General features: G+C 41.3%; 1 protein-coding gene and 1 long non-coding RNA gene across 4 annotated transcripts in view; one reads left to right on the forward strand and one right to left on the reverse strand.

Annotated features, from left to right (window-relative positions):
- The window catches only part of PHF2 (PHD finger protein 2), a 121,649-nt gene that overhangs the window by 4,605 nt on the left and 90,665 nt on the right, over window positions 1–26,379 (reverse strand). For all 3 annotated transcript variants that reach the window (XM_082211897.1, XM_082211898.1, XM_082211896.1), the window contains exons 9-21: window positions 26,179–26,285; window positions 24,182–24,273; window positions 22,797–22,886; window positions 18,315–18,719; window positions 17,202–17,321; window positions 15,518–15,636; window positions 11,807–11,985; window positions 10,694–10,767; window positions 9,548–9,705; window positions 4,498–4,772; window positions 1,880–1,975; window positions 1,259–1,368; window positions 319–580 (exon numbers count right to left, since the gene is read on the reverse strand). In XM_082211897.1, the coding sequence (XP_082068023.1) occupies window positions 319–580; window positions 1,259–1,368; window positions 1,880–1,975; window positions 4,498–4,772; window positions 9,548–9,705; window positions 10,694–10,767; window positions 11,807–11,985; window positions 15,518–15,636; window positions 17,202–17,321; window positions 18,315–18,719; window positions 22,797–22,886; window positions 24,182–24,273; window positions 26,179–26,285 (2,087 nt within the window). The remainder of the gene's footprint in view (window positions 1–318; window positions 581–1,258; window positions 1,369–1,879; window positions 1,976–4,497; window positions 4,773–9,547; window positions 9,706–10,693; window positions 10,768–11,806; window positions 11,986–15,517; window positions 15,637–17,201; window positions 17,322–18,314; window positions 18,720–22,796; window positions 22,887–24,181; window positions 24,274–26,178; window positions 26,286–26,379) is intronic.
- LOC309526083 lies at window positions 18,589–26,141 on the forward strand. Its single transcript, XR_014216646.1, has 4 exons — window positions 18,589–18,697; window positions 24,168–24,311; window positions 24,619–24,697; window positions 25,408–26,141. It is a non-coding gene; the product is annotated as an uncharacterized lncRNA (long non-coding RNA).

Below are 26,379 nucleotides of genomic sequence, written 5' to 3' on the forward strand. Positions count from 1 at the left end.
ACGATGGGGGTGGAGACTCTCCTTCAGATATACTGGTATGCAAGCTTCTTAAAAGTTGAAAACCACCATTCCTAAAGTAGCAGACATTCCATGTGTATACAACCAGTGTGTTTTCCTTGATACACACTGGTTGTGTGGTTTCCTGTGGTTTCTGTAGGGAACTGAGGCATACCAGCACGACTTACCAAATGGTACATGAACTGGTTTGAAAACAATACAAGACCACATATTATGACAAAGCAAAGCATGTATTAAGGAAATGATGCTGCCGGCTCATGAAAATATCTGCCACTTCTAATATAAACTGACGAAAACTACCTTTGGCGGCAGCATTATTCTGTGACGACGACGAGGGCCTCCGTTGCGTGAGGAAAACTCCTGGTGCCATTGGTTGAGAACCTCGGTTGACCTGGGCCACCCCAAACGTGCTTGCACCAGCTGTATACTCGTGGTCTGCTAAACTACTGCTGTGGGACTCCAGCTTGGGTTCAGGAGAGCTGCTTTCCTGAGGGATTTTATTTGTGTTGTTGGGCGACAGTTTCTTTTTGGTGTTCTTTTTCTTCTTGCCCTTCTGCTCCTCCTTTCAAAAATGATACGATGGCCATTAGCTTCAGAAAGGCAGCTGTTATTGCTAGCACTGGTACATTACAGGCACCACACTCCATAAATAGCCATTGCAGGCCTACAAGCTCTAGAGGGTAGGCCCCAAACCAAAGGATTCAAATTACAAGGAAGGAAATAACGACTAAATATCAGGAAGAACTTTCTGATGGTAAGAGCTGTTTGAGAGTGGAATGGGCTCCCTTGGAAGGTGGTGGACTCTCTCCTTCATTGGAGGTTTTTAAACAGAGATGGGATGGCCATCTGTCACAGATACTTTAGTTGCAAATCCTACATTGCAGGGGGTTGGACTAGACGACCTTTGGGGTTCCTTCCAAATCTACAACTATATGATTCTATGATGAAAATCTGGGAACCAGATTCAACTAACCCATTGTGGCACAAAGATTCTGGCTACTGCAACAAGGCTTCTTCTGCCCCTTCTCATTCCATGCACTCCCTCAAATCCACTCTGGAGGACTGGGAGAATTCCCCAGAACAGCATGTTGGAAAAGGAGAGGGCAGAATTTCTAGGTGTGGTATTCAATTAAGTTTTACTCAGTGCTGACCCATAGAAATTAATGGCCATGAATTCCAATCAGTCTACTCCGATGTCCATGGGATTTATTTATTTTTGAAACCTCTCTGGTCAGCTCACCTGCTGGGATAATTTAGCAGCTGCCGCCGCCAGTCCTGTTTCAATAGAGGCAACTCTTGTACCTTCTCGGACAGGTCTGTCTTGCCGAGGTACCGATGGGCCAACCCTTGCTAAATGCAGAAACAAAAAACAAAGGTTACAAACACAGCAATGTGAAGTTGTATATATACACTAGCATACCCAATACAGAATTAAGCATGCTTTATGTCAAACACATAAAGTACAAAGGCTGAATTGAGGTGACCTCACTCAGATCCAGAAACCTGTGCAAAAGATTTCCTCAAAAATTACATGTCTGATTATAGGAATCCAGTCAAAATTTCAGTGCTGCTGAGGAATCCTTTCTTTGTTTGCTGTGACCCAAGGTATGGTAAGGGCAGCATATTTAAGCAGCACCTTGCCAGGAATGTGGTAGTCAGGATCAGCCATATACATCCATCCTTGAAATACTGCAGCAACTCTGACCATTTTTAGGTTTATTGTCAGCAAAAGATATGAGTGAATGGCATAACTTACTTTGGGGCTTCCTAGAAATCTGTGTATGTACAGTAAATGATGAATTAAAAGGATTTTAGAGTATTTTTCCTGTATATGTTTGATTTAAAGTATTATAAATATTACCTGTTGGGCTATATGGTGCATCATCAGAACTTTTCCTTTTCTTAGATCGAGACTTGAATACTGGATTATCTTCATCTGATTCAAGGGAGGGATAAACTAAAAGAGAAAACAAATACCATAAGAGATTCTGGTATGGCACTATTCGATAGTGTAAGCATGCCATATATGTAAAAAATAAAATAAAATGGGAGGAGCCAATAGACTTTGAGTGGGTGAATCAAACCTGGAATAATTCAGTTCTAAACATAAAGGATAAAAATATTAGCTTTGCATCATGATCTATTCCAGTGTTTGAGTTACAGGAGCAAGACTCCTTTGTCAGCATCTCTGAAATAGGAATATATTGAAGGTGGCCCTTAGCTTCCACATCAGACTTCGCGCTGAGATCTATGGATAAAGGGCAGTATACAAATTATTGTTATTATTAAGCAATTCCTACAGATCTACTGTGCACTTCAATAATTTTTCCAAGCATTTGTTTTCCAGAGTTCTGAAGTAATTCTGTGTGCAGTAAGCCTGCAACTTAAGCACAACTTACCTTGTGCTTGTGGCAAATGGTTTAACAAAAAATTAAAAGGGGGCAGGCATCTGGGGGAGTGGGGGACGCTTTGGCAATCCCACCTGCTACTGACCCCAATGTGTTTCATGTGCAATTTTGGCTTTAGGTGTGATTCATGGAACGTAACCCCCGTATAAGTTGCAGGCTTACTGTATCTGGAACCTGTCTACAGCCATTAGCAGTTCTTTGTTCTGTGCATCTTGTATGCTTAGGCAGGATTCTGGCAGCCGCTTATAAAGTCCTAGCCTCGTTAAAAAGTACCCAAAGAATGGGCAGGGTGGAGGCAGTTGCTCACACACATTGAATGCAATGTAAGCTGCAGCCATGTGGTAGTAGCAGTGGCTACACATGTGGTTATTGGAGACACAGCTACTCTACCTCCAATTATTCTATGGAAACATCTGAGATTTGCCACACCCTCCATCTCTTTTGCTTTCGGAGAACTCACAACTTCTAGCCTAATGGCAGCTACATTGTTTGCATTATGCCCACTTAAACTGAGAAACCTATCTTAAATGTAGACTTAAATTTCATTTCTTTTTGCTGTGGCGAGATATGATTTTAAAGCAATTGCATCAATTTAGCCACCGACTGAAAATGTGCTGGCCAGATGTAGGACAAATGGAGCCTTAGTGAACCAAACCATATTACAACAAAGCAAGCCTATTAAATGGTAGCATAAATATATAATTAGCAAGAATGTTGGTTCTCTCCCCACCAAATCAGTCTTCTCCTTTCAGAATGACATCTTTAGATCGTGTCTATACATTATACTTTTCCAATCATTTAAAAGTAATTTAACTAGAGTGATATGCCTACAGGTACCGTCTTTGTAATGTGTGCTTATGTTTTGTCAAAGAAGTACAGCTTCTTCAATTCAGAAGAGGGTCTAGCTTTCATTGAGCTACAACAGGATTTCAATCTGTTTGCTTTTAGCCTCTCAAATGCTGAAAGCGGAGGGAAATTATGTGCTTTCCAAAGGGGTGGAAGACATCTTACGTATGGCTTAATATTTTTGGAAGCTGAATTATTAGGCTATCTATCAGTCTTAGGGCGACACTTCACTAAGCATGTTCTAGCAGTGCAGTCCCGTCCCACTGAGGGAAACAAAGCTATGTTGATTGTGTAAATGGCTGGCAAATTGCAACGTTAGCGTCATTAATGAATGAGTTCGCTTGCTCACTGAAAAAGTTGGTGCACAGCTCTGCATGTCTGCCTAGGACTTCGTCCTCCCTTTTTCAAACAGCCACCTCCCCATGTTGCATCACAAACTGCTTTTTAAACATGAAGAAATTGCAGTAGCATATGAAGCAGCATGGAGTGGGAGCAGAGGAAGTTAATGGTGGGGGAGAAACCTTGCACTTAATGGATGTGCTTAAACACTCTGGGTTCCCAACTAAGAGGAGGCTTAATTGGGAGGTGAAGGGGGCATGTCCAGGGACACTAGGAATGGGGCCATCATATATGCCCCCATCCTCCAACACATTTTTGCTGAATGCCTGAATAGCACTTCAGTAAGCATGAAGAGGAGGAAGAAGAAGAGTTTGGATTTGATATCCCGCTTTATCCCTACCCTAAGGAGTCTCAAAGCGGCTAACATTCTCCTTTCCCTTCCTCCACCACAACAAACACTCTGTGAGGTGAGTGGAGCTGAGAGACTTCAGAGAAGTGTGACTGGCCCAAGGTCACCCAGCAGCTGCATGTGGAGGAGCGGAGACGCGAACCCAGTCCCCCAGATTACGAGTCCACTGCTCTTAACCACTACACCACACTGGCTCTCATGACCTGAGATCTCCCTTGTAAAATTTGAAAAGAACTCCCATACCTATCTCACACAGACAAAATTACCAAATGGAATTAAGGGAGATGTTGCGAGGCAGATAAAACAAGGCTGGCTTCCAGCAATCATTCAGACCACTGACTCAGAATCTGCTGCCACAACAACTGGTGGCGTTACTGCTTTCATGAAGGGACCAGCCACCTTCGTGTGTTTCACTGCATGCGTATATTTAAGGGGTCCCACCTAGAGAGAGAGAAAAGTGATGCAGACATTCCATACCATAATCAGAATCTTTAAAACAGGCGTCTAAGTGATCCTGGTCCTCGTCATAATCTTCAATGTCAATGTTGTTTTTTGCGCTCTTTTTCGGCAACCTTTTCCCTGCATTTTTGTTGTTGCTGCTTCCAGTTTTTTTGGCGTTTGGGGCAGACGTGGAATTATTCTTTGCTTGGTTGGGGCCCCACGAAGGCTGGAGGCAGGAATCTGTAGGCAAGTTTGCCATTGACAACATCCCTTGGATCGCTTCCTGTGTGCTGGGAGATGCAGGTGGCTGACTGAGGGGGGGAAAGGAGGAGGGTGGGAGAAAGAGAGCTTTCAACTCAGAGTAAATGCAAGTACAGAATAAAGAGGGGGTGCACAATATTACATATGTCACATGCCCTCCAACATCATGGGGTACACTTGTCGACCACACTGTGGCCATTTGCATTGTGCAGACAAGACATCACCTTATGTAAGAGAATAGGCAGACTCAAACTGCATTATGATGGAGACACAGCTGGTAGGGAAGAATATCATTTTCCCTGGACATTCTAACAGAGACCTTGACATTAATATATTTAAATATAAAGGGGGTTGCCTGGTTAATTCATATTTAAAGTAGGCTAACTGAAATCAATAGACTTTTCATTTTTTCATTTCTACCGGTCTACACTGGTAATCACCCAAAAGATTCAAGGTGCAATTGAGATAAAATATAGAACTCTTCTTGCGGGGGTTTTTTTTGTTTTATTTTTTAGTAAATATCTCAACACGAATGGAGGTCAGGAAACCTGTAGCTGTTGCTAAGGGACTAAGATCAGGACTGAATGCAGTTGGATTAACTAAGATTTCAGAAGCAGGAAGAAATAAGAACTTTGCACCCTGAAACCCAGCACATGGGAAGTCACTCAAAATGTATAATTGGCTGTATAAGTGAACTATATTTGGATGGTAATTGTAATTTGATATTGATAAAATGTGGCTGTTACTGGATTTTTAATAATTGAAACTTAATAAAAATATTTCAAAAAACAACTTATTTTACACTATTAGATTTTTCACACGTGGTTCAATTAGGAATTACGGGTCATTGTCTCACTCGCTCTACAAAAAAAAGCAGTGTGATATGTCAGCAATTGATGTTTTAGCAATATATGCTTTGATGCGCCAGCAAATTTATTTATTTTACCTAACAGAATTCATGTACCGCTCTCTCCAGCAAAAGACCCCCAAGCAGCATGCAAAAGTGAATCGAAAATATTCATCAAAAATACCAACAAACATGAAAAACTCTGGGTACTTTCCAGAAAGCTTTGATGACAGCAGCGCCGGCTTTGTCTAGTCACTGCTGCCTCCTCTAAAAAAACTTATAGGAGAGAAATTGTGGGTAGATGTGGCTTGCTGTATCTGAGAGGAAAGGTTTTAGCTTGCAATCTCAAGCAGGAATTCTCCTTACAATTCTTGTAAGCCAAGATGTCTGCTTGAAGTGCTAGCCATAAGTGTCTACTTGCCGGTCAGTCCTGTGCAGTTGTTTTTTAGTTTGTTTTTTTGGTGGGTGGCCTTGAAACATTGAAAGTGGAGGAGTCAGTAGAGACCTGCCTTCCATTGTCGGGGAAATGGTTTTAAAGGGGAGGGGGGGAGCAAAGGCAGAGCCTAACATTCCCATCAGCCTTTTCTTGGATGTACTAAATGCAGGGTAGCTGCTGTTTTATGTTACATCTGATGTGCTGGGAGGCTAACTCAGTCCACTTTTGTACTACTTGGTATTCCAGATATAGCAAGATGAGAATACGCTCGGCAAAGCATGCCGCAACTGGTCCTGCTCACAGCTCTATCCAGAAAATGAGCAAGCCTGGTTTTAGCAATTATCAACTCTGTGAGCACTTAAGACATTTGCTTGCTTTCTTAAAACCTTGAACCCGAGATACAGTGGAAATGGACCATCAAACGCTGCCTGCCAAATGGGCAAATTAGAGAGGAACTGCCTAAAGCAAAGCGAGCGATAGCAAATAAATTGTGGGATCTGATCAAAACCAGTGGCTCAGAGTGGGGGAGAGTGGGGGACGCAGAGGAGAAGAAAAACAAGCCACAGACTGATTGTTTAACAAGCTTTTAAAGCAGCAAAAGGTTAAGGTAAAATTGGCCGGGTAGCAATCTTCTGAGCAAACCCCATTCATGCGAGTGGAGCTTGCACAGAAGAAGATTTGCGTCCTTCCATTTAGCATCCTGTCGTTTTTGGCATTCGGCTTAATGTTCTGTCGCCCTGCTCATGAGCAACTTCCTTTAAAATGAATGAGGTTTGCACAGGAGATGTTGACACTGGATTGTGCCCAATGTGTTTTTCATTAGGCACATTTGCAGCTTAGTAATTCTGGATCTGCTCTAAGTGAAATACGAAACAGGAAACAATTATTAAAGTCTGGAAAGTCACATCCCATTTCTGTATTTTTAGTGATTATTGCTATTTTTTTTAAAAAAACCATAATAAATAATAATACTAGTAATATGAAAGCATAATTTGAAAATATGAATGAGAGCTTCTTTAAATGGAGTGCATGTGTGTGGCTGGTGCCAAATACTTTACATCATTCCCCGGCTGAATGGCAGCTTTGAACTGTGATTGAACATTACACTGAAAATATTAACATTTTACTCCTGTTTCTATGAGTGATACCCAGAAGGGAAAATTCTACTGACTGCAGCTTGGTTACAGGGCTAGTTCTTTGCTACTTTGTGGCCCTCACCTGTTGAATTTCTGCCTGACTTGCACCTCTTAAAGAGGCAGATCATTTAAAAATCTGATTCAATCTGAAATTACAAAAGGTTTCTTTTTAAGAAAATGTAATTATAATGGTAAATTCCATTACATTATAAATGGTAAGCAGTTATCAATCAGTAAAACAATACAGCATATCCCATTTTTCCTCTGGACAAAGCCCATTTGTTTATCAATTTTTGCTGAATCAAGGGTTATGTAGATGGAACACTAGCTTGCTTCTGCTATTGTGCCAAGACAATTTTGTTTATGACTAACAAATTAACAAATAAGCAACGTTACTTGAAACTGTCTGCCTTGATCCAAATTATTCAACAAGATTGTGTACAGATTCCCCAGTAACTTGGATGCATTACTAACAAAGATGTCTGAAAACTTTACACCGTGTTGCATCCTCACAAATGGGTAAAAGTGAATGTTGCATCACACTTCCCAACCATAAATGACACTCTGGGCAAAGCTGAATAGATACATCTGGCTGCCATGTTGATTTCCCACAATGCTCTGGACCTAGCATAACTTCAGAATTCCATGCCATTTTAACAGTGTGGCAAGATTCAGTCTCCTGCTGCCTCATGCTTGTTCCCACCAAGTTAGACTGAGGGGTTCAACCAACAAATATGGGTGCTCATTAGAGGTAAATTTACCCAGGGGCTACTCAGGTATGGAGCTGATTCTGGCAGTTCTCATTCAACATTGACTAGACATCCAATACAGCAAGTAAAAATAACAATGCAAAGACTGTAGAGAAGATCAAAGCAGCCCTCTGCCCTGACACATTATTCATCCAGCAGCAACTTCACAATCAGGGAGTAACAGAGACTAAGGGCCACACAATTTAATGTTTGCTTTAAAAAGACAGAAGGAAAGTTCAGACGAAAAAAGGAAATTGGAAATTAGGTGCACACAACGAGGATCTAGCTGCGTCTATAAAAGCAAAATTGCTAGGACACATTTTTGGCAAGCTACCTACAACACACAGTGAAATACCTCACCCATGATCCTTAGTGATGTGTGGAATCTGCTTTTGAAACCACAAGTCTTTGAATGCACTGGTTCAAAAATACTGAGGGCCATTTTAGATTAAGACCAGTTCCAATTAAATAAATTTAGATGTGTGTGTTTGAGGGCGAGGGGTATGCATTGACATGGTAAGTAGGCCTTAGATGGGGAAGAAGGGGACGTTCTACAAGGTGACAGGAAGTCCACTCCTGTGATGTTGGATAGCACCCTTCCCTATTATTCCTATTATAATACTTTCCAGAGGAGTAGCTGTGTTAGCCTTCTGAAACAAAACGGAAGTGTTTCGTGGCACCTTAAATACTAACAAATTCATTGTGACAATAGCTTTTGTGGATACACTCAAGATAATACTTCATGCATCTGAAGTGAACTGTAGTTCATGAAAGCTTATGCCATAATAAATCTGTTAGTCTTTAAGGAGCCACAAGTCTCCCTGTGATTTTAATTTGTTACAACAGCGGCACTGGCTGTATGCAGAAATGGCTCCTGTAACTAACGCAAATCTGGAACCGTGAACATGAACAGTTCTAGGGAAATAAATAAATAAATGAGACTGAGTACCGCTTGAGTACAAATGTTATAGGTCTATTTCTATAGCCTTTCCTCATGCTTTCATGGTTCATGTATAGCCACTGCTTTCTGGTTTCATTCATACCTCTTTTTAAAATTTATTTTTAAAAACTATTCTGAAAAGTTTTTTATTAACACCAAACTCTGATATTTACTCTTACAGCGGGTGTTATTTCAAATGCTTACAGCAAGATAGAGCTGGTGGCACATGAGCAAGACCCCTAGCCAATCCCATAGGAGGCCCATTTTTGCTGCCCTTTAGAGAAATTAGTTTTCAAAGCCATTTGTTGTTGTTTTCATTGGCTTCTAAAGGCGGTTTTCTCTAGTATCTCCTTCCAAAGAACCAACGATTAGGGAAATGAGCAGAGGAATAAAAGACATTTTGTTGCATAAATTAAACTGTTCTCATTTCCCTCTTAATTGAGCCAGTTCTTTTAAAATAAACAACCTTCTTTATTGTTATCACTTAGGTGGATTTTCAGCACTTTTAATAGGAAATCTTCAAATTTTATAATTGTGCTACAAACTCATTCTGCAGCTGCCTGCCTCTGGGGTTTGAGATTGGGGGGTGGGGGGTGGAGAACGCCGTGAAATAGAAAAGGTTTATTGTAATGGAAAATTCTGGCCAATGTGCATGCATATATGAAATATTAACATTGCATTATTTAAAAATAGGTATCCACACTCGCTTATGCCTACCTGTTGGTGTTGTACTCTAAACCCCCAACTTCCTTGCTGGCCTGCAATAGGTCAAGAATGCCTGCTGAGCTTCCAGTCTCTTTCTTCACTTTAGAATTGCGCCCTGGCTTGGCGTCTGTGTCAATATGAAGCGAGTCTTCATCTGAGGAGTCATCACTCTATAGAAGTTGGCAAAACAGATTTTCTTTTTTAAAGGGAAGCCAGGGATTATGCTGGTCACTAGTCAGCCCTAAATTAAATGTTTATTTTCTGGTCTAATGCAAGCATATCATTGTATTTATAAGCTAGGAGCATAAGAAATCACCTTCCATCGAGCCAGACTATTGCTATATTTAGCTCAGTGTTGCCCGCTATGGCTGCATCCACACATAATGCTAAGCCAAACCATGGCTGAGCATGCATGTATGGGTTCCCAGAGAGGAGACTGCAGCGCAGTGGCGTAGCGTGGGGGGTGCAGGGGGGCCGGCCGCACCGGCCGCAACATCTGGGGGTTAGGGTTAGGGGGCGCAAATCCACGGGTTAGGGGGCACAAATCCATGGGTTAGGGGGCGCAAATTACTTGCCTTGCCCCGGGTGCTGACAACCCATGCTACGCCACTGCTGCAGTGGCTTTCTCCCTGGTCCATTTAGCTCAGCATGATATGGCAGCTAAACCAAGGTTTGGTTTAGCGTGTCATCCAAAGCCAGTCTCATGGTTAAGCTCTTTGTAACCAAGGTTTGTTCTTGGTTAGAAGGACCAGGGAGGAGCAAAGTGGGTGCAAACTATAGTTTGGCTAAAAATGGAACACGAGCTGAGCCACTGACTGGCAATAGCTATCCAGGTTTTCAGACAGACCTGGAGACTGAATGCATCACCACTGCTTGAAAGAATGTGCTCTACTGCTAAACTAATCCAGGATGGATGCTAAATGAACCAGAGAGACAATGCTGATTCTTCCTATACCAAGGTTAAGGGTGATTTCTCAGAACCCCTATAGTCAAGTCATAAATACAGAGAGGCACTCAGTTCTGTTATACAAATAGCAGGTGTTGGTTTGGCAAAGGGCTGTTTCTTGTCACTTTGCTAGATCAAGTCATTAATGGACATCTACAATGTTATTTATCCTGCATAAGTCCCTATCATGGAAGAGTATAACACCAGAATACCTTGTACAATACTGATTCCACCTTTGGCTTCTTAACGGGTGTGTGTTGTGCAGTTTCCTTTTTATCTGATAAAACTAGGAAGAAATTGAAAGACAGAATTTAGTTTTTCAAAATGAAAAAGCACAGTATTATATATAGAGATAGATTTTAATTAGATCTTTTAAAAAAAATTAAATAGTTTTGCTAATAATGTTCTTTGTCTTAATTCATTTCTGTGTGTGGCAGAAAGCCACACATCGATGCCATTTTTAGTACCCAAAATATAAAGAGAGACAGGGATTAAAGAGAACCTCACATTCATTTTTCAAAACAAAAGCATTGTTGACTATGCAAGCAAAGACACTCCCGCTGACCTGGTTGTCATGGACTGGCTGGACACAAAGGAATGGTGGGAGGAACCCGCTGGGAACCCCCAAGGGAAGAAGGCTCAGAGCCCAGGGAATGGCAGTGGGACAACAGTGAGTGGTCAGAGGGAGAAGAGTGGGAAGAGGAGACACCTGAAGCTGAAGAGGCAACAGGGCTTAGTGAGCTGGAACAGTTTGTGGTAGAATCAGAGGCAGAAGCTGAAGCAGGTGAGGAGGGAGGCCAAGAGGCAGAGATGAGTCGGGCTGGTGAAGAGTCACGGGTGTCTCTCCCTGCTCCCACGACCAGCTCCCCCTGCCCCTCTTCTCTCAGAACCAAGAGAGGCATGAAAAGGGCAGAAGAGAGATTGGCTGCACAGAGACAGAGCCTCCATTTGCTTGGGGAAAACCCTGGAGAGGAGGAGGCATAGACAGCTGTGTGGAGGTGAGGCTATTTAGTCTCAGCAACTGGTTTCATAGAGTAGGATCCAGAGGGAACGAGTTGCTGTGCTCATGAGGCCTGACACTCAGCCAAGTCTGTGGAGTTCATGTCTTTGCTAATGAAGAGTTAACTTGAGCTTTGAATGGTGTGATTTACTGACCAACACGCTCTGTGAAAGGCGGCCCCTTTGTCCTCAGATAAAACCAATCCTCGCTCTGAATGGGGAGCCAATGCTACACCCTTTCCTCCCCAGGGCTCTGACCAACATGCTCCTCTTGCTACAGTGGGATGCTTAGGCAAGCGCTTGCACAAAAGCAGCAGCAAACTTACAGGGCAAATCTCGTTTGGTGGTGTTTTTCTTTCTTCTAATTGGAAATTCATCGATTTTCAACTCTCCATCATCTGAGACATACTCGTATTCATCTTTCACAGGTTTTGCTTTATCTTCTTTGAAATTTTGCAATGATCCAAATATACCAGGATTCATCTGAGTTTTCACTCCCTTTGAGCTAGTTTGACAAGAGAGATGAAATTGGAAAGGATAACATTGTGATATGTTATGTATCAAAAATACCATCAAAATATGTGTGTAAGAAATGTCAAGCACATATAATCAGGAAAGTTCATAACTGATGCCATTTAGTATAATAATAATAATAATAATAATAATAATAATAATAATAATAATATATGAGCAGGTCAACGCATACCACAAACCTCCAATGATCAGACCTCATAGAACAGGCACCCCCAACCTTCAGCCCTTCAAATGTTTTGGACTACAATTCCCATCATCCCTGACCACTGGTCCTGTTAGCTAGGGATCATGGGAGCTGTAGGCCAAAACATCTGGAGGGCCGCAGGTTGGGGGTGCCTGTCATAGAACATACCTCACAAAACAGGCCTAGCAAAATGTGATGCTAGTTGTGTACAGCACCGTAATTTTCCCCTCACTTAGCTTCTAATTACAGTGGTACCTCTGGTTACAAACTTAATTTGTTCCAGAGGTCCGTTCTTAACCTGAAACCTTTTTTTTTAATGGGGCTGTCACATTCACATATGAATTTCAGCATTCATCAACACATATGTTCCAAAGTCTAAAACTTCAGATTGACAACAGTTAACAGTAACACCTGACATCCCTGGACAGTGTGGTGTAGTGGTTAAGAGCGGTAGTCTCGTAATCTGGGGAACCAGGTTCGAGTCTCCGCTCCTCCACATGCAGCTGCTGGGTGACCTTGGGCCAGTCACACTTCTCTGAAGTCTCTCAGCCCCACTCACCTCACAGAGTGTTTGTTGTGGGGGAGGAAGGGAAAGGAGAATGTTAGCCGCTTTGAGACTCCTATTGGGAGTGAAAGGCGGGATATCAAATCCAAACTCTTCTTCTTCTTTTTCTTCTTTTTTTGCATTTGGGGGCAGTGGGAGTCCTACATTCACTTGCTTGCCTGTCACAAATATTCAGATTCTTAACATTGTCAGCAATCACCAACTTTTTCATTTGCACTAGATATAAATTTATTGATGCATACAGAGACCCTCCATTCAATCTGGTTCAGTAAATAAAAATTATTATGCTCCTAGTGCCTGAATAGTCAACGGGTTGGAATCATGTATGCGTACACACGTAAGCCAGGCAATGTATTTTTCAATGTCAGTTCATGCCATCAAAGAAATAATATGTGATCATTTTTTCCTCATTTAGTAGCAGTATAACTGGGGTTATTCTACACAAAGGCTTAGGAAACAATTCATCCATTCAGGACAACAGAATAAGCCACCCTGAAATGTCGGTGAGCTGCCCAATGGCTTTGAGAAAGCCTGCTCAGTGGAACATGCTGGTAACTTATGTCCTCAGAAGAGACACCTGTCTTCATCACACTGAGAAGCCACAGGAAAACCAAGTGATAAAAAGAAGTACTGAACCGTGGACATTTAATATGTGATAATGACTCTTAGTATAGACTGATATTTCTACAAAATCATAAGCCTAGCTGTTCAGTTGCTGGAAACTGACATATTTCTATTGACTTTAAAAGCCTGAAAAAGCCTTTAGATATTCTATGTTCATAACAGAAATCTGATTGACTATATACACTCATGCATAAAAGCTCTGATTTAAGTAGGCATGCATATTTTGCTTTAAATAAATGGACTATACAATTACTGTGAGCAATAAAAGCAGAAATCTGTGCAAAAAAAAGAGTCATATACATGTAAAAGAGAGATGCCATTATCAAACAAGTCCCTCTATTGTCAACTTGTCAGCCAGGGTCAATTCAGACCCTGCCAACTGAACAGTAGTTAAAAGCATGGAAAACTGCTTCCTTCTTAAAAAGAGAAGTGATGCCTGATGAGAGAGAGGCAATACCTGATTTGATTCAAAGTGTTCAGATCAAAGGTAGAAAAAAAATGACTCGTTTATCTTCGTTGTCAGGGCACAACATGACATAATAGCCTTTGTGGAGGCTAAATTGAACTGTTACTCATAATACCTATAATTTTGATGAAAGCAGTTGCAGAGGGTTAAGGTTTCCTAGAATCTGGTCTACTTATGACTCCAGAAGGGTGCTTAAATAAGGACTACAGGTTTATGCTCAAAGATGATACCAAGGCAATGCTGGCATCCAGGATGCTCCCACATTCCTTTTCATATTAATGTTAGATTGATTAACACATAAGACTGGCCTCCCTACAGAGGCGCAGGTGATTGCTAGGAGGAGGAGTGGAAAGATGGAACATTCAGAAGAGAGGTAAAAATTATGTGAAGACAGTTGGAAGACAGAGGTAGGGAACTAAATTAGGAGTGGGTGGCTTGTGGCCCTCAGTTGCTGCTGAAATCCAATGCCCATCGGTTCAGGAAGCATGGGGTTTGCAATCCAACACCATCTAGAGGTCCACAGGTTAGCCACCTCTGGACTAGGTTATCAAGAAATAAGGGCCCGTCCACAATAACTCCTGCGCATGGATGGCCTTTGGCAGTAGCAGATGGCAGGCTATCAGTGGCTACTAACCCTGATGGCTATGTGCTGCCTCCACGGTCGAGGGCAGTATGCTTCTGAATACCAGTTGCTAGAAACCGCAAGAGAAACGAGGCGCCAGGTTGGCCACTGTGAAAACAGGATGCTGGACGAGCTAGGCCACTGGCCTGATGAAGCAGGCTGCCCTATATTCTCACCTGACCTCTGCCCACCCATGCTGCTGCTGAATACCAGGGTGGAGGGGGCAGGGGCAAAGTGGCAACAAGGTCAGCGCAGCGCAAATGCACCAGCAGAGCCAATCCGGGGCATGTGCACCACGCCAACCTTGCCACTATTTCACCCATCCCCCTCTCCATCCTGATCTGTAATGGAGATAAGATTAGCATTGCCATCCTACTACTGGCCTTGGGAAGTCTATGTACAACGGCCCTCTAGCTTGTGGCTGGCCAGCCATGTGCACTCGCCACTATGCCTAGGATTTTGACTTCAGTGTTTGCTTGTCTGCCATTTCCCGGCATGTTCTGATAGCCCAATTCTGCATGTTGTGACACACATGGCCTGCCACAGATTGGGGACCGCCAACCGCAGGCTTCTCAGAAGCTTTTCCTGGGGTCACCACACACTATAAAGTCATGTGAAGTGATCAGCAATGAGGACACTTCCCTGCTGGCATGGGACAATTACTAAACATTTCATGGGGGTCCTTTTCTTGCACCATCAAGCAATTTTGTAAAGAGGTTTGTGAAAAGCAGACTTGTGGTATTAACTGTGGCAGCCATTCTGGGCTCAAGTCTTGTATCTGTGTCCATCCCAGGATTTCGTCCCTGGACTAAGAAGAGCAAAGAAAACATATGGCCCCTTCTAATTTTTTGTTTTTCTTCAGCTATGCTTCAGGAAGTACACATGGCTTCCCCCTTCTGGCACGTGTGCTTGAGCATAAGTCCAAATGACAATAGCACATATTGCAAGAAAATATCTTTAGATGAGGTTGGAGTGCTTGGAAGATTTCTTATGGCCCGTCTCTGTTTTATTAGTCAGTTTTCATTGCCAAAATAGCACCTACCCCAGCAGTTTCTTGTTGGAGAAAGAAAACATGAATTTATTGTCCTTGTTTCCTGATAACGGTGTCTTCTCCAGTTTGTGCTCTTCTTCCATTTTCAGTAATGAATCAGGTTTGCTATTCTGAAAAGGACAGGAACAGTCTTATTTTAACCGTGAGAGGTTTGTTTTGTTTTATTTTGGGGGCTTATAATGTGCTTTGAGCAGACCCAGAAAAACCTATACAAGCATAACATGCACCCACAGGTCAATGTCACAAGACCCCACCCAATCGTATAATCTGCTACAATGTGAAAACATGTTTGCAGGATCATCTGGAAGAAATGCTGTGCCTAATGCAAATGGCAAGACAGAGCGGTGACACAGCAGTGAAGGTGCTACTGCAGCCACCAATCTTAGCTCCAGCAAAATCACCATGAATTTTTGGAAAGGAATAACAGCAATTCTCTTGAGCCCTAGAAACTGGTTTAGTGACAGTCCAATGCACAGTTAAACGCTGATGTTAGTGCTAGGCTACAGGACTAAGTAAGAAGGTATTTCAGGGGGTGGCAAGAAAGTAACATTTGCCTTATATTTTTATTCATTTGCCTTATATTTTATTTATATTTTATTCAGGGGAAAGTCTGAGGGCACAGGGCTAATGGGTTGACAATTAGACCTTAGGCCTTCCACGGTGAACTAAGTTACCATGCTAACATCACATTCAGTGCCACTGAAGCTACATTGGTAAAAAAAAATCATTTTCTACATTGCTACACCTGAAACTTCTACAGCACTGATCAGAAACAGTCTGAAATGGAATTACATGCATTTAAGTTCATTGTATCCTAACAGTACCAGGGTATCTCTACTAAAAATACATTGTGATATCCTCTCTTGGACCATTCAGTTATATGGCTATGCTTAAATTGAAATATTCCCTCCCCCCCATACATTTGCCTCCTGCAAGCAATTCTTCAGAGATTTACAAGCTCCAAACAGTGATGGAAATGGAGGAACTGAGCTAGAGGAAGACTTGACCTCACTCTATAATTGGCCCCCCAGACTGGTGGGGCCAGTTTTTGCTGACATATCTATTTTGTTTTATTAGTTTTGTGATGCTTCCTCAGTGCTATCACGTTATTGCTGTTGGAAGGAACGCTCATGCACTGTAGCACAATAAAAGTGGTGCACACACTCACAAAGCAAAACAAAGCACCACAACTCAGAATATTTGTGGTATAAAAAGTTACAGGGTTTCAGCAGAAAGTTATGGGACATGCACTAATTGGAAATGAAGCTAGAGGTCCACCCTGAAACTGTTGCAGACACAAACAATATTGAAAGTGGGATCGTGTATAACCACTCTGATACCATCAAAAATAACAATGAATGCACTGTAAAAAAGGACATATGGAGGGGCCCATGATCACATATCTAAATCTGACCTTATGGCATCATTCCTGATTGGCTAGCATCATTTCCAAAAAAAAATACCCTACTAAGTTTGCTTTTTAAATAAAAAGATGTGGAAGAACCTGCCCCTTTACATAAACCTTCAACAAAAAAGTGAGCAAGGAAAGTTTTCATAGAATATTTCTGCTTTGTGCCAAAAGCATTAATGTGCAAACTTTCAGCACAACCCTATTTCTTACTTCACAAGATTACATCGAAACATTTGTAGAAGCACAAGGTAAGGACACTCATACCTTATATTTCCATTTTGCTTCCGTTTTGGTCTTATTTTGTTCTCGGATTTCAAACTTTTCGACCTCATTTTGCTTCTCGACGGGTTCTTTCTCAGGGGTACTCAAAGTATTCTTGGCAGCCTGACACAAATAAGAAAACAGAACCAACAAACAAATCAGGAGATTATCCCAATACAAAGATATCAAAACATGTTGTTTCTTGTTAATAACCACACGCCAATTTGGCCAGTGTGAATTTTTAGAGAACTAACACTTAAGATCTGCCTGGAATTAATTTATTTTGACAAGACAGCTGAAGCATCATATGCCAAGCCTAGAGGAAACAGAAAATCATTTCCCTCTATTATGAATATAATGTGAAGAAAAATGTAATATAAACAATGTGCTGATCTGCCTGCTTATTATAGGTTTCTTAAACCACATTCTGTATAAAGACAGCTCCCTGTCAGGTGTTAATGCCGTCTTCTCTTGTTTTAAGTATTTGTCAGGTTATGAACTAACTTACACAACACTAATAATAATAATAATAATAATAATAATAAGGATGATAATATTGTCATTGACAACAGCAACATAATGCTGTAGAACTCATATGGAACTTTTGGAAGATTTCACAACAAACATCACCAGTTTTTCACCAAGATTCACACACTATCAAAATTACCAGCTCCCTCAGCTAAGGAGTTAAAACCTTGGAAGAGCCTTTCATAAGGTTATAGTTCCATATTGATACAACCATCCTTCGTGTAAAGTAAAAACAAAAAACCACCCAAATCAGCTACAAAGTCAGGAATATCAGAGTATGATTCAAGCCCCCTTCTTGCAACTTGGATGAACCAGGCAAGTCCATGACGCAGGCCTCTATAGGAGCTGGAAACTGGCAGAGTCAGGGTCCCAACTCCCACAGAAGACTACATGCACAAGCTTCCTTGGCTCAGACTTCCATGCTCAACACATGGACATCAGAGGTGGTTGTTGGGGACCCACATTACCTCAAGGGCAACACTACTGCTGCTGCTCCCTGCATGTGTACCACTTGTGACCTTCATTCATGTAATTCAATACCCTTTCTTAAGCCATCCCCTTTTCAACAGCTAAAACAACCCTACTCACCTTTCCCTTCTTTGGTGTTTCAATCTTTGTCAGGGCCTCTTTTGTGTGGGCCTCCAGAAGGTCCAAGTTCGGAATTGCAGGGGGCGGTACTTCCTTTGCTTTCTTGCCTTTTTTCTTCCCTTCCCCTTTTACTTTGGGCGCCTTGGGGGGTTTGGGCGGCTTGGGTGGCTTAGGGGGTTTGGGTGGTTTGGCTAGTTTGGGTGGCTTGGGTGTTTTTGTTGCTTTTGGGGCCTTTTTCTTAGGGACTTTTTCAACTGGTGGCGGTGGCGACGGTGGCGATGGAGGTGGCGGAGGTGGCGGAGGCGTCCGTGGTGCGGGAGATGGGATTTCTTCTTTCTCCACAGGGCTAACCTCTTCAACATTCACATTGGCACCCACTTCAGGTTTGTTGACTTTCAAGGCGTTCTGAGGGAAAGGCAAACACAAACATGCTCAGAGCCTGCTTTTTTTTTAAAAAAAAGGATACTTGATCTCTACAGAGTATTGATTGTGTTCCTGACAATCTGGAGGGGTCTGAGGCTGTGGTGTGGCCCAGTTTGCATGTTACAAAGGCAAAAGTTTGCTAGCTTTCTCTGGCTTCATCTCCCACTACTCCAGGAAACACAATATAAACGGTATAAATCATCTGAGGCCCTTCTTTGTATATAACTCCTCCATGTGAGGTCCGGAGGGTTCCAACACAAAAACAGCCCTTCCCTGCAGTGGCTCCCCATCTGTGGAATGCTCCCCCCAGGGAAGTTCTCCTGGCACCTTCATTATATATTTTAGGTGCCAGGTGAAAACATTCCTCTTCAATCAGGTCTTTGGCTGATTAATATTTTGTGACCTTTTAAATATGTTTGTGTGAAGAGGGGATAATTGTTTTGCTGTTTTGTTTTACAGTCAAACCTCGGCTCCCGAATGCCTCCATTTAGGAACGTTTCGGCTCCTGAACTCCAAAAACCCAGAAGTAAATGCTCTGGTTTTTGAATGTTTTTGGAAGCCGAACGTCTGACACAGCTTCTGCTTGTGTTTAGGAAGCTCGTGCAACCAATCAGAAGTGGTTGTCGAATATTTCGGAAGGCAAAAATGCTTCCAGAACAGATTATGTTCGACATCCGAGGTTTGACTGTACAGCGGTACCTCGGGTTAAGTACTTAATTCGTTCTGGAGGTCCGTTCTTAACCTGAAACTGTTCTTAACCTGAAGCACCACTTTAGCTAATGGGGCCTCCTGCTGCCGCTGCATGATTTCTGTTCTCATCCTGAAGCAAAGTTCTTAACCCAAGGTACTATTTCTGGGTTAGCGGAGTCTTATTTACTTGTTTTTATCCTGTATTTTATTTTGTGAACCACCCTCAGATCTTATGATGAAGAGCGGTATATACCATATTTTTCGCCCTATAGGACACAATTTTCCCCCTCCAAAAATGAAGGGGAAATGTGTGTGTGTCCTATGGGGCGAATGCTGGCTTTCACTGAAGCCTGGAGAGCGAGAGGGGTCGGTGCGCACTGACCCCTCTCGCTCTCCAGGCTTCAGGAAGACATCCACAAGCCGTGGGAGAGCTGCGCAACTTCGCACAGCCCTCCCACGGCTTGCGGAGAGCTGCCTGTTCTGGGGGCTGGGGTCGGGGGAAGCCTGGGCTTCCCCCGCTCCAGCCGTGCGCCTGGAAAAATAAATAAATTTTCCCCCTTTATTTCCCCCCCAAAAAACTAGGTGCACCCTATGGGCCAAAAAATACGGGAAATCTAATTAATAAAAATGTAAAAAGAAGGGACAAGATCACATGGAAAGATCTCACAAGCTTTGCAAATTCCTAAATTAGTGGTGTGGAGTGAGAAGGGGAATGGAGAGGGAGCATAGGATGGGGTGAATATGATCCACAAACAAAAGAATTGGGTCTAAAAAGTAGCCAAAGCTACTCTTACAGAACATGCAATCCACTCAAACTAGATACTTCCCGAGGAGGCAGCTGTACGTAGGTCTTGTAATGTCTGAAAAGTTTTTCCCTCATTCCTAAACACAGAGAAATGAGCTGATAGGTTCTGACCATTCCACTGGAAAATACAGGCGGACATCTCAGGAAGGACCAATCAACATGCCTATTTTCACGATCTAGTTTAATTTGCAGTTTGTACCATGCTATTTTTCCTTTTTGTGGCTCTGTCAGCTTGACAGGACTTTCAGAAGAATATTTCTGTACTGAGCATCACAACGGCAGGGTATATTTATTTTCTTTTATCCTTGGAACAACTACCATTGATTTAAACATAAAGGGGTGTCCCAGCTACACATACAAACTTTGCAGAAGTTTATTATATAGTCACACACTTCCATAATTTATAAAAGTTGTTTTAATTAGGAAAGCGTGATTATCATCTAATTATAATTTTAAATGTGGAGAATTACTATTTGCTTCATTTGTTCTCTTGTTCTTGTTTTTACGTTTTTCAAAAAGCCTCTCCCATTCTTTTCTTTCTTTATATTTCTTTTGGCTAAAACAATAGAAAATGAAGAAAGAAATGTTTAAAATGCTAATCAGTTTTAAGAGAATGCCTTTCAAATTAATTCGCATGGGAGAAGCAAAACAGAATTACATTGTCCCCCAAGGTAAAAGGTAGCAGTAAAAGATGCACAATAAAAATTAACAGTGTGTGACTAATTAAAAAGACATTATTTCCTATTTAATGCTGTCGTTTTAATAATCATCAGAATCCATATTCTACATGGAACCCATAAAAGGCAGATAGATTTTTAGTAGCCCCTATCTTGGTATCCTTGCACTCAGAATAAAAGGCAGAGCTGAACTCATTAGGCCTGATCCTTCACCCACTGGGCACAATCCAATTTTTGGCCATGTTCAGATGATTGCACTTCAGTTTAAGAAGCCAAGATGCAAACAAGACTTTTGGCCTTGCATACACCCTCTTCATGAGATTGGGTGAACTATGGTAAATTCCTTTGAAACAAGCCAGGATATGAAGCTATGGTTTCCAAGCTGGCTTAATATCCTAACTTGTTCTGAAGCCATTAACCATTCCCTCATTTCTTATTTCTTTTTTAAGACCTCTAACCAGTTGCTTTATTTATCCATTTCAGAATAACAGATTCACTAGAAAGACATGAAGCTTCAATTTGTCCATTGAACAGCAAGTTATTTCCATTTGGGTGGATTTCATGTGTCTGCCATATTAATGTACGGAATTGGCTTCCCATATGAATCAGTCAGATCCTAAACCAGTTTCCTAAACCAAATAGGCAATACTTGCCTGGAAGTTCACTGAAGTATTAGATATTTTTGATAGGGCCTTCTCAGTGATGACTGTCTTTCTATGGAATTACCTCCCAACTAAGATCAGATTCTCCCCCGCCGTTGGTAACATTTAAAGGTCATTTTAAGACGTGCTTATTTTGTCACACATTTTTAAAAAAATATTTTATTTAAACAATTAAGCTTTAGCAGAATTAAAACATATACATATAAAAGATCACATACAGATTGATACAATAAAAACATCACAGCACCTTCCCTTTCCTCACGGTTTTTGGCTGCCACCATAACATGCCAAACCAAGTCCAATCTCAGTATATGTATGGTCATTTTAAGATGTGCTTCAGATATAGGCCAAATCTGTACCATACATTCAAAGCACACTTATATAAAGTGGTACCCTTGTTTAAGAACAGCTTAGTTTATGAACAACTTGGATTAAGAACGCTGCAAACCCGGAAGTAGATGTTTTGGTTTGTGAACTTAGCCTTGGAAGCAGAACATGTTTCACTTCCTGTTGAGTGTGTTCCATTTGTAAATTGAGTCCCCTGCTGTTACGGGAAAGTGCACCTTGGTTTAAGAATGCTTTGGTTTAAGAATGGACTTCTGGAACGGATTGAGTTCATAAACCAAGGTACCACTGTACAGCTTTAACAGTCATGGTTTCTGCCAAAGAAACCTGGGAACTGTGGTTTGTTAAGGGTGTGAGTTGTTCAGAGATGGTTATTCCCCTCACAGAGAACTATAATTTCCAGAGTTCCCTAGGAAGAGGGACTGACGGTTAAAACCTCTGAAAATGGTAGCTTTATGAGGGATCTCCTAACAACTCTCAGCTCCCTTAACCAAATTATAGTTGTCAGGATTCCTTGAGGGAAGCCACGATTGCTTAAAGTGGTATGATGTAAAAGAACATGGAGAGACTTTTTTAAAGGCCTCATGTGTGCATTAGATTCAGCAAGCTGTATTTACCTGGCTATTATACTTTTGAGGCTCAACATTTTGAATAAAGTTTAAGCTTCCTTTTTAGGAAGGAGGGATGTGGTCTAAAATGCACAAGACCTTCAAATTTAAACCTTTGGCTGTTGTATCTTCCATGAAGATTGTTGACCATACACAGGGAAATGTAGGATACAAATTAATATTAGTAAACTACCCTTTAGAAACACAGAAATCAGTTTGCTGACTTTTTATACAGAAATGCAAGAAGTGTATATTCAAGAAAGAATACCAACCTCACTTAATCTTATTTCTTTGGCAAGATCCTTAATAAGTTGTGCGGGTTTAAAATGTTCTGGGAGTTCATCTTCATGGTCTATTAATGCCTAGAGCAGAATAAAGACAAATAAAAAGGCTCAAATGTGCATCAAGAGAGCTTATAATTTCGCATTGTTAAAATTATGCAAGGCTAACATCAGTGCTTTTTTTCCCCTGGAGGGACACAAAGGTACACATACCTCTAAACATTTTGTGAATCTTTGTACTTTTGTCCATTTACTGTATTTATTTTTCCCGATTTGAACTATAAAATGGTGATTTTCTTGAGTCAAAATGAGAGTACCCCTAAACATTTTTTTAAGGGGGGGGGAAGCACTGGCTAATGTTATTGAGCACTTCAGTTCAAAGCTCAGGCTGAATCCAAAGGTACCCTTATTTTAATTATATATATATATATTTTAAAAAGTTAATATACTATATATGGAATACTTCGTGAATCTGCACGTCATGCTTGAGCAGGGAGACCCTCTTTATGTGTGTTGAAGGGCTTCTTCCATGAATGGGAAGAGGTTCGGCCCAATGGACGCTTCCCCATCCCTTCCCCTACAGCCCTTGTGCCATCTCCCATGTTGTTCTGGAGGATCTCCAACCCTTCATTCACAGAACCCCAGTTGCAGAACTATGGATCCAATCCCCATTCCTTCATTCTTATCTAAGGCAGTGTGCAATTTATCCTAATCTAGAGATGAGATATCATCGAGGCAACACTTTGGTATGAAATCACCTCCCGAAATCTTCCCAAGGAAGCACATTAGGTTTCTGTCTTCTGGTGCTGTTTGCTAATCCTCCTCTGGCTTCCCTGTATTCTCACAGCAGCTCTCTTTACCTTCCTGTGCTGTGTCCATGCACAGACAGGACATACGGGGGTCTTTCCTATATTTCTTCAGGCATGCAGGGATACTCTGCTTCTCCCCTTGGCACAATCCATAGACCAGCCCCTCTCTCTCAGCCTAACCTACCTCCCAGCCTTGTTGTGAGGATAAACTGGAGGGAGGAGAACCAAGTATATATATTTATATAATAAATATATAAATGATACAGACAGTCCTCGTTTTCTGCTTCTTTTCTCTGCTACACATAAACAATAGCTGAACACATCAAGCAGGATTTTAGTTGCTCACATATCTCTTTGAATAAAGCTTAATGAGCTTGCTTAATAGTGCAGGATGCAAAACGTTTTGTTTCATTGAAAGCCTTGAATATGAAACCATTCATTGTATTGGATTTATCAGGCTATTGTTTTGGATTTCTCAGATTATTGCCTCTGTTATCTGCAGACTTCTCTCTCCCTGTTGCCCCATCCTTTCCCTTTTTTTTTCTTTTTGCAGCCACGTAAACCCACCTGCTTTTTAGTCCATGACCGGAAAGCGCCATTGAGGATCTTTGCTCCCTGGACTAAATGAGAAGGAGGCTGCTTCCCAGCTTTGTGCAATCCTAAGCAAAGCAGAGAACACAACGGCCATTCAATAAAGGTGATCAATTTCTGTTCACGCACATTTTCAAAATGAAAAAGGTACATTCTTTGTTTTATGAAGGGGCAATCTAAAAGCAAGTGGACAGTCTGAAAAGCATGCTGTAAGTAAGAATTTGTATGGTCATCAAATCAACAGTTCCCAACTTTAGAATCTGAAATTTCAGAACAGGTGAATTTTCAACTTGAAATCTGCTCGTTTATTTTGAGATTTGGCAATGGATTTCAAACGTGGTGTCAAATTAAAATTAGTAGATATCTTTGTCCACAAAAAATGGATTTATGCGTTCATAATATTACAATTCGAGATACATAGGGCTGTATCCGGCATGGGATAAATAGAAGCACTGCTACCTGCAACTGTGGAAGCAGAGCAAAACAATAATGGTTAGTAGTCATCAATAACCCTGTCTTCCATGAATTTGTCTAATCCTTTTTTAAAGCTATCGCTGCCTCCTCCTGTGGGAGCAAGTTCTGTAATTTAACTGTGTGTTGTATGCTGAAGTACTTTCTTTTCTCTGTCCAGTGGTGGTAATACAAGTCTACACCCTGTTCTGAAAAAGTTCAAAGCAGTATACACAAAGGTCCAATATCAGAGTAGTTAGGAATTAGTCAGCATTTGACTTTATACAGTAGATGGCTGACCTGTGGCATGTTTATTTTAAGTGTAACATGCCTTAATTAGATATCAGATTTTGCTACATTGTCAGGGCTAAGACACATAGTACTTTTCCACAAGTACACTACAAAAGAAAATGGCACTTTACAAAGATTACAGGGCATGGATGTATTGTGTTCAAGGTCTCTGCGCAGTATTTGGCACCGTTTAACCAACCTGAGCTCTTTTATTCTTCTGTAATAAGGATATCAATTTTACTGTGGTATTTCAATGAAACAATTAGACGCCAGAATAGCGGGAACAATGAATGTGTAAGATCCTGGGACAGGGCACAGGTAAAGCAATTGGAATCTAAGAAATTCTCTGAGGAAATTATTAGGCAGAAACACTGTCATTGACTAGTCCCCTCTATGTTGATACAGCAGCTAAGTTAGCACATTAGACTTTCAGTAACGGTTTTCTTTTCTACCCTGGAAAGGTGTGATCAAAAGAAAGGTTGAGGGGGTCAATTCCAGGAGAGTGTGATCAAGACAAAAGCTAGCTCCAAGAAGGTCAGTATGTAACAATGCTATGACAGTAGCATTAAAATGAAGCACAAGCATGTTACCGCCAGGTAAGTAAATAACCTCTAGGAGAATGCAACCAAAAGGAGGCTAAAGAAAGTGACTTGGGAAAATAAATTTCCAGGAGAATGTGTAGGGTGTAGGGTCAGGTGGATGACGAAGGTCACATAGGGAAGATCTCGAGAAGATTGGTCACCTCAAGGAGGATACGATCAAAAGGAAACACTTCCAGCAGAGTGGTATCTAAAGGCTTTGTTCTGAATGTAATAGACAATTAATTTAAATTACAGGATTTGCCAGCCGGAATGTATTTCTAGAGTACTGCACATTCAGTTTTTACAAGGAAGACTACTTTTGACTCAGAGCATCTTTGTTGTGAAATGTGCTTGTTAGCATTTTGGTGGATAATTGACTCTACAAGAGTCCCCTGTAGAGTTGTAAACTTGGATTACAAATTAAAATCCTTCATAAAAATCAAATTTGTATTAGTGCCATCAGTATCAAATGCATGTTGCTGTTTTTAAAAAGTTACTTTATTGAAATCTATCTGACTATCTCATTATTGAAAATCTTTTTTCCAAAACCCATAGCAGGTTTATTCTTTTTAAAATAGCTAGATCATTTTTGTTTATACTTAGCATGGCAAACAATGGAAAGCAAGAAAGACACTAAATGCTTTTATTTACCTTTAAATGACTCTAGCAGGTGTCTTCCTGTGTACCAACATGCCGTTTCAAAGTTAGGAAACTGGGTTAAGCTGACAATTTTTAATCGTCTTTCAACTTCATATGCTCTATGATGCATAGTAAAAAAAAAAGTGTTTCAGTTGAACAGTTTACAGGAAGCTTTCTAAACCAAAAAGAAAAGTATCTCCTAGCATTGACCAT

Source organism: Podarcis vaucheri (genome assembly GCF_965113315.1).
Source record: "Podarcis vaucheri genome assembly, chromosome: 2".
NCBI classification, from domain to species: domain Eukaryota; kingdom Metazoa; phylum Chordata; class Lepidosauria; order Squamata; family Lacertidae; genus Podarcis; species Podarcis vaucheri.